General features: G+C 48.9%; 1 protein-coding gene across 1 annotated transcript; it reads right to left on the bottom strand.

The window, feature by feature from the left end:
- Window positions 1-3,048: 3,048 nt before the first annotated feature.
- tomm40 (translocase of outer mitochondrial membrane 40 homolog (yeast)) lies at window positions 3,049-7,955 on the bottom strand. Its single transcript, XM_037273370.1, has 9 exons — window positions 7,841-7,955; window positions 6,687-6,925; window positions 6,085-6,245; window positions 5,734-5,835; window positions 5,549-5,654; window positions 5,350-5,472; window positions 4,041-4,117; window positions 3,640-3,742; window positions 3,049-3,560 (listed from the first exon to the last, which is right to left on the bottom strand). Exons 2-9 carry the CDS (start codon window positions 6,904-6,906, stop codon window positions 3,421-3,423), a joined length of 1,032 nt encoding a protein of 343 aa, XP_037129265.1. The 5' UTR covers window positions 6,907-6,925; window positions 7,841-7,955; the 3' UTR covers window positions 3,049-3,420.
- Window positions 7,956-8,354: the final 399 nt, after the last annotated feature.

The following is an 8,354-nucleotide window of genomic DNA, read 5'->3' as shown; positions in this document are numbered from 1 at the left end:
TCTTCCACTTGGGGCAGGATCTCATCCCCAATCCGGAGAGGGCACTCCACCCTTTTCCGACCATGGACTCGGATTTGGAGATGCTGACCCTCATTCCGACCGCTTCACACTCGGCTGCGAACCGCTCCAGTGAGAGCTGGAGATCACGGCTTGAAGAAGCCGAAAGCACCACGTCGTCTGCAAAAAGCAGAGACGCAATGCTGAGGTCCCCAAACCAGACACCCTCAACGCCTCGGCTGCGCCTAGAAATTCTGTCCATAAAAATTATGAACAGAATTGGTGACAAAGGGCAGCCTTGGCGGAGTCCAACCCTCACTGGGAACGAATCCGACTTACTGCCGGAAATGCGGACCAAACTCTGGCATCGGTGATACAGGGACTGAACTGCCCTTATCAGTTGGCTCGGCACCCCGTACTCCCAAAGCACCCTCCGCAGAACTTATTGAGGGACACGGTCGAACGCCTTCTCCAAGTCCACAAAACACTGGTTGGGCAAGCTCCCATGCCCCTTCGAGGAGCCTGCCGTGGCTGTAGAGCTGGTCCTCTGTTCCGTGGCCAGGACGAAAGCCACACTGCTCCTCCTGAATCTGAGGTTCAACCTCCCGAGGGACCCTCCTCTCCAACACCCCTGAATAGACCTTACCAGGGAGGCTGAGGAGTGTGATTCCCCTGTAATTGGAACACACCCTCCGGTCCCCCTTCTTAAAGAGGGGAAGCGCCACCCGAGTCTGCCAATCCAGAGGCACCGTCCCCGATGTCCACGCAATGTTGTAGCGTGTCAGCCATGACAGCCCCACAACATCCAGAGCCTTTAAGAACGCCGGGCGGATCTCATCCGCCCCTGGGGCCTGGAGTCTTTTAACTACCTCAGTGACTTCGACCCCAGAGATTGGAGAGTCCCCCTCAGAGTCTCTAGGCCCTGCTTCCACAATGGAAGGCGTGTAGGTGGAATTGAGGAGGTCTTCGAAGTATTCTCCCCACCGACTCACGACGTCGAGTCGAGGTCAGCAGCACGGCATCTCCACTGTAAACAGTGTTGACGGTGCACTGCTTCCCCCTCCTGAGACGCCGGATGGTGGACCAGAATTTCCTCGAAGCCGTCCGGAAGTCATTCTCCATGGCTTCGCCAAACTCCTCCCACGCCCGGGCTTCTGCCTCAGCAACCACTGAAGCCGCGTTCCGCTTGGCCATCCGGTACCTGTCAGCTGCCTCTGGAGTCCCGCAGGCCAAAACGGCCCAATAGGACTCCTTCCTCAGCTTGACGGCATCCCTTACCACTGGTGTCCACCAGCGGGCTCGGGGATTGCCGCCACGACAGGCACCAACGACCTTACGGCCACAGCTCCGGTCGGTTGCCTCAACAATGGAGGCCCAGAACATGGTCCACTCGGACACAATGTCCCCCACCTCCTCCGGGACGTGGGAAAAGTTCTGCCGGAGGTGGGAGTTGAAGCTCTTCCTGACAGGGGATTCTGCCAGAGATTCCCAACAGACCCTCACAGTACGTTTGGGCCTGCCAGGTCGGACCGGCATCTTCCCCCGCCATCGGAGCCAACCCACCACCAGGTGGTGATCAGTTGACAGCTCCGCCCCTCTCTTCACCCGAGTGTCCAAAACATGCGGCCGCAAATCCGATGACATGACTACAAAGTCGACTATCGAACTGTGGCCTAGGGTGTCCTGGTACCAAGTGCACACATGGACACTCTTATGCTTGAACATGGTGTTCATTATTGACAATCCGTGTCGGGCACAGAATTCCAATAATAGAACACTGCTCGGGTTCAGATCGGGGAGGGGGGGGGGGGTCGTTCCTCCCAATCACATCCTTCCAGGTCTCACTGTCATTGCCCATGTGAGCATTGAAGTCACCCAGTAAAACGATGGAGTCCCCAGAAGGAGCACTCTCCAGCACTTCTTCCAGGGACTCCAAGAAGGGTGGGTACTCTGAGCTGCTGTTTGGTGCATAGACACAAACAACAGTCAGGACCCGTCCCCCCCACCGGAAGGCGGAGGGAGGCTACCCTCTCGTTCGTCGGGGTGAACCCCAATGTGCAGGCGCCCAGCTGGGGGGGGACAATGGGTATACCCACACCTGCTCGACACCTCTCACCGTGGGCAACTCCAGAGTGGAAGAGAGTCCAGCCCCTCTTGAGAGGGCTTGTACCGGAACCCAAACTGTGTGTGGAGGCAAGTCCGACTATGTCCAGTCGGAACTTTTCTGCCTCGCACACCAGCTCGGGCTCCTTTCCAGCCAGAGAGGTGACATTCCATGTCCCAAGAGCCAGCTTCTGCAGCTGGGGATCGGACCGCCAAGGTCCCTTGCCTTTGGCCGCCGCCCAGCTCACAATACACCCAACCCCTTTGGCCCCTCCCACAGGTGGTGAGCCCATGGAAAGGAGGACCCACGTTTGCTTTTCGGGCTGTGGCCCATGGGCGACGGCCCGGCCACCAGACGCTCGCCTTCGAGCCCCACCTCCAGGCCTGGCTCCAGAGGGGGGCCCCGGTGACCCGCGTTCGGGCAATCCGAGTCCATATGTCTTTTTCGTCATAAGGGGCTTTTTGAGCCGTGCTTTGTCTGGCCCCTCACCTGGGGCCCTTTTGCCATGGATGACCCTACCAGGGGCATGAAGCCCCAGACAACATTGCCCCTAGGATCATTGGGACACGCAAACCCCTCCACCACGGTAAGGTGACGACTCACGGAGGTCTTCTTCCTTTTTTCATTTTTCCAAAAACCTTCCAGAGCCACAATGAACATCTCAAACAAATCAAGCACAAGGACGAGAGTTGTTGCTTGAAAGTTTTCAAATTAGGGTTTCAAACTAAGGTTAGGGTTCCAATGTAGGGTTTCAAACTAGGGTTAGGGTTTCAAATTGGAGTTTCAAACTAGGGTTAGGGATTCAAATTAGGTTGTTTGAAACACTACACTGAAACCCTAACCGTAGTTTGAAATCCTACATTGAAACCCTAACCCTAACTTGGAACACTAATTTGAATCCCTCGTCCTGGATTGAAACCCAAATCTAAGTAAGAACGAGCCTCGGGCATTCTTAGAAAAAGTAATGACATTTATTTGTGTTCATCACACACGATCACCATATATTACGTTTACGCACAGACTTGGTTGGATTCTTCCCCCGCCCTGACGCGGGCGTTCTTCCAAAAGTAAAGAAAAGCGCACTACACCACGCAGGCGCGGCCAGTCCCGGGTCCTAGGTGGTCTCGTCGGTCAGTCACGTCTCTTTGACGTCTCCCCCGGGAATCACAGTAGTAAAAGAGCGTCTCTGAATGTAAGGTTTGGAAAAACTTGTTCCGGGTTCCCGTGTGCGTTTGCGTGTGAATGTGTCTCCGACCGAGCCAAGGACCACGAGCCGGGTCCTGGGGGGCAGGGGTGACGTTTCCATTTCTGACCCCCCTCTAGCCGATGACGACGCTGAAGCCGCACTGGAACTTGTTCTTGCGGTGATTGAGGAAGGCTCCCAGCGCTACCGTGAGCGGCAGAGGCGGCAGCTTCTTCTCCAGCGTGGCGCCTACCACCCAGTTGCTGTCCACCGAGCCTGGAGAAGGACGCCGGGGCCCCGCCCACGACAGCTCCGTCAGTAGCGTAAACGCGACTCGGCGGCGCAGTGGGCCTACCTTTGAAGAGCAGGTTGGCCTTGGGCACATCTAGCTGGTAGCCCAACGATGTCGTGGTCTCTCGCATCCGCGTGCTGGCTTCAAACTCTACGCCCACTTGTAACTGTGACCGCACAACTAGATTTCCTGTTATCATGTTAGGTACTGTCTGTTTTTCACTGTTTAAAGGACTATTAAATACCATATCATAGCTGCACATTTAATTTATACCTTTGAACACATAAAATGATAATGCTACATATTTAGTGACAGCGCTTCTCAATTATTTTCTGCTATGCCAACCCCCAAGAAGAACACTTTCTGCAAGCCCCCCCAACTCTGCAACTATAAATAAATGGTTTGTACTTCCAAGACAAGTCCCCCCCCCCCTCCAAAATGAACATTATCTCCTTGGCGGGTACCTGCTCGTTGGCTTTATGGTAGTAGGTGGCGTGACATCCTCCTCCACCCAACGTCACCGTGGCCACTGAGTTGTCACCTGACAAAGACAACAAGTATCGACAGACACAATTAATGGCTAACATCTCACAAATTGATCAGGACTACAGTTAAACCTCTAAATACGATTGCTTAAACATACAAATTTTTCAACATACGATGTGAAATTTGATCAAATATTTGACTCAACATCCAAAGTAATTCCTAACATACTACGTCGTCATGGTTAGCCCGCAAGATGGCGGCATGTCGGGATGATGTCAGCATCACGTTATCATATCTCAAGAAGGCTAACGCAATGGCATAGTAGTAGTGGTGAAAAGAGGAAAAGTGTGATGATTTCTTTACAATTAAAACAAGTAATCATCAGAAAACATGTGTGGAGTGCGTGAGTGATCTTGCAAAAGAATATGGCCGGAACATGTCAGCAATTTCGACGATCAAGCGACGACGATTAAGCAGAAGGAAGCCATCCAAGGGGATCACCACCATCTCTAAACATCGCAGCCCTACCTCAGAAGAGATGGAACACCTTTCTTTAAAAAAAATCTGCAAAGCGGTCGAGTAAAGGTGAGGAGGAAAGTGAAGCAAAGAAAAGAAAGCCTGAATTGAGTGAAGAGGGTGAAGATGAGTTAAAGAAAAACATTAAAAAAAAATTACAAAATAAAAAAGCTATTATTTTTAAGTTAACCTTGTGTAAGTTGGATAAAAAAATATGAAAAATGTATATAAAATATAAGAAAATAAGCTAAGTTAGTTTGAAGTTCACAGACTAAGTTACAGTAAGTTACAGAACGTAATGTATGTATCTCTATGTGTCTCAAAGGTACAGTAACAAAAACCCTTTCTTATTTCTTTGTAATTTATTTCTTTTAACATGTCTGACATAATGCATTTGTTTTATTGCTAAGTGTAATTATCTGCAGTGTCTCCTAAGGAGTTATCGTTATTTTTTTGGCTATGGAACGAATTAAACAAATTACAATGTATTCTTATGGAAATATTAGATCCAAGATACGACTATTTCAACATACAAAGTAGGTCCCGGAATGAATTAAATTCATATGTAGAGGTTTGACTGTATTTTCTCAAAGATATTTAATCGGCTATTTTCTCGTAAAAATATTTTTGGTGCAATTTTGACTATATGGATTATAAATCTAGGACCGGAATTGTTTTTTTCCCTCAAAAACTTTCCCATCAAATGATGACAGTTTTCTTATAATACGAAGACCTTTATTAAAAATGAGCTAAATCTTTTGCTCTTTTTACCTGTGTACCTGCCCAGAAGGGAGGTAACCGTTCCTTCTTCGCCGGGTCTGCGGTGGTAAACCAGCTCGCCACCCAGGGCGAGCGCGGGCGTGATGGACTGCAGATAGTGGGCCACGACGATGCCTGAAGACAAATGAAAAAATTAAGGGGGAAAATGGAGCCAAATGAGCAGCTTAGGACGAGCGCTTTGGCGTCATACCGGAGGCTCCGAGGATGTCAGGGTTTCCCAGCGTCAGGGCAGAAGTGAAGTCGCCGCCGTGGTACTCCAGGTTGCACTGCCAGTTGACAAACTTGTGCTGCTGGGTCTGCAACGGCAACACGGGCAAAATGAAGCATGCCGGTTGAACGAGGCTGCTCGTTGAATGAGGCGCGCAAGCCAGTTACCTGGAGGACAACTTTGGAGCGGAGGGCCGAGGTGAGCTGGTGGATAATTTGGGCATTGAGGCTCCCCGTATTGTCCATGTCACCCACCATGACCGGGAAGGACTGATGGTAAAAAAAAAAAAATAATAATACATACATTAAAAAAAAAAAAAAAACTCTTGGCAATCTTTTGGGCACTTTGCACAATTTTTCTTCTCAATTTGTGAGTAATGAAATTATAATTGGATCAACTAAAAGGATTGCTTTGTCTTATCCAAAAAATGGTGGCTTATTGTAAAAGACTTGTTTTCTTGAAATGACGCTGGTCAAACGAAGACGTTTGCAAAAAAAAGACGCCAGTCGCCAGCCTACCTCGGCCGGTCCGGTCTGTTTGCTGCCGACGTACGTGGAGCCAAATCGATAGCCAGAGTCGCCCAGGGTGCTGAGGGTGATGGTGTGGCTGACCTGGAAGTGGTTACTCAAGCCTTTGTTCACCACTAAGCGCATGCCTTCCATCTGGAGAGGGAAGACCTCTGGAAAAAACAACACGCAAAGTATTGTAAGTGACATAACGGGTACTAATGAGAATATTAAAACTTTATAAAAACAAACCTTTGATCTCCCATTTTGAATTGATTCTTGCAAAATTATGTAAAAAATGTTGACCTATTCATAATATAATGTAAAATGTTGATTGTAAAATTACTTTGACCTGAATTCCAACTTTATTCTAGTATAACGTCAACTTCTTTCAAGAAATGTTTCCCGTTATCCGACTTATTTGTTTTTCCCGCCAGTTTAACCCAACACGCAAAAATGCTGAGACCGTTACATCAGTGAGTTGTCTTAAAGGGATAAGATTGGCCCAATGTGCCGCATGGTGACGTATTCTAACGGCAAGGCAGCAACTAGTTGACTGTTAGCAACCGGTAAAGCGAGTACCGCTCGGTCTGGTGACTTGCGTGACCGCTTACCTTTACATTTGCGGTGGCACTCTTCGTATGTGCCCGGGTTGGGAAGTGACGACAACTGCGCCACGTCCGTGATCTGCAGCTCGGACGACGACGGGACAGAGGACACGGAGGGCATGGAGGGCATGGTGAACCCGGGTGGAACCGCAACCAAGCCCGGGACCCCCTGGCCCCCGCCGGTCGGGGTGGGCGCAGGGGAGGTGGCAGCCAGCACACTGCCCATACTCTGAGGACTGTACAGACTGCAAAGATTGGACGAATGATTAATGACTAGCTAACCCTGAACCCTTTCACCAAAGAACGCGTTAAGCAAATAATCCATTTGAAGGATCATCGCTGTGAGCTTAATTGTGCGAGCTGTTTGGCAGATCAAAATGCATGAATTCAACATTTATAAATGGTATTTTCAGACTCAAATAAAGGGTTGTTGTTGCACCAAAAACTAATGTACGTCTGTTTTTTAAACAATCAGTCAAACCACCATTGTGCCACCACAACTTGAGAGTTTGGTTCAGTTCTTTCACTTCCATGAGAACGAGACTTAAGGAGTTGGTATACTCCTGTATAATCTGTACCCCACCCCCGTCAAGATCACTTCAGAAATGATGGCTAAATGATGGATTCGATAGTTACTAGAGGTCTACTCCTACGAGTAGCAGTAGAATTAGCTCTTAAGCCATGTGAGCTTCACACCAAAACCTTAAACACATTGGGATTCTCAACAAGTATTTCACACAAATCTCAATAACAATTAGACGAAGGAAGGGCAGAGTTAGGCACCTACAGAAACATAAGCATCCATTGGAGTACAGTAGACTAGCTTTTAGTTAAGGCCCAATTTGGTCCGTTTCTCCTCATTCCAAACGAACCGCGTTGGTTGTGGTTGCCACGGTGCAACTCAGAGCTTGCAGGAGTCACAAAGTATTGCGAAGGACACAATAACTTCTCATTTGAGCCGAAGTGGCTCAAGCTAGCTAGCATGAGTTAGCTCGCAAGCTAGCTACCTAGCTGGAGACGAAGCCATGTGGATGGCCACGAGATCCAAGCGTCCGGTAGGGACAAATACCGACAACAGTCTTGTAAAGTATCCGCTCGCACAAGCAGCTATGATTTTTTGTATGGATGTAATAACGGAATTTGAGGGTTAATTTACTCACGTTAAAGGTTTGGTTGCGGGGGAGGGGGGGACTCAGCACCGGTAAAGTTCACCGCAGAGTCTGTGGCCGTGGTTGACAAGGATCCGTCTACTTCCGGGATCCGAGCCAGCGGATTGGCTAGGGTCTAGCGGATGTTTCTGGCCATTGGTCAAAACCGACTCCAGATAGACCTACTTGTATTGACGTCACAGCACCCGGGTCATTCGCCAATCAGCGGGTTCATTCAATCGTCCACTGAATGACATTCCAAGGGTACGTCTGATTTACGCTACATTTAATAAATAAAAGTGCCAGTTTAAAGCTTTAGAATAACTTAAATAGTTTTCTTTGTCTTTGGAAAATAGGTGAAAATTAAATGGATTAAAAACACACTCGAAGTCCTCGTTTAACGACGGACATTCTCAACAGTGGCGACTTAAGTCGGAACACGCCGTTAAATTCTACTAGCAGATCTTTACGCAGACCCACAAACGCAATTACCGATTTTAAAATACTTGTAACTTACTTGTAATTT

Source organism: Syngnathus acus, chromosome 16 (assembly GCF_901709675.1).
Source record: "Syngnathus acus chromosome 16, fSynAcu1.2, whole genome shotgun sequence".
Lineage (NCBI taxonomy): Eukaryota > Metazoa > Chordata > Actinopteri > Syngnathiformes > Syngnathidae > Syngnathus > Syngnathus acus.
Note: the sequence above shows the minus strand (reverse complement) of the source record. Positions and strands in the feature narration are given on the sequence as shown.

Bases quoted from the DNA above. Each gene is read 5' to 3' on its own strand.
- tomm40 (XM_037273370.1), bottom strand. From the start codon at position 6,906: ATGGGCAGTGTGCTGGCTGCCACCTCCCCTGCGCCCACCCCGACCGGC. The intron at 5,655-5,733 runs GTAACTGGCTTG...TTGCCGTTGCAG, and splicing joins GCTCCAAAGTTGTCCTCCAG to ACCCAGCAGCACAAGTTTGT. The intron at 4,118-5,349 runs GTAAAAAGAGCA...TGTCTTTGTCAG, and splicing joins CCTTCTGGGCAGGTACACAG to GTGACAACTCAGTGGCCACG.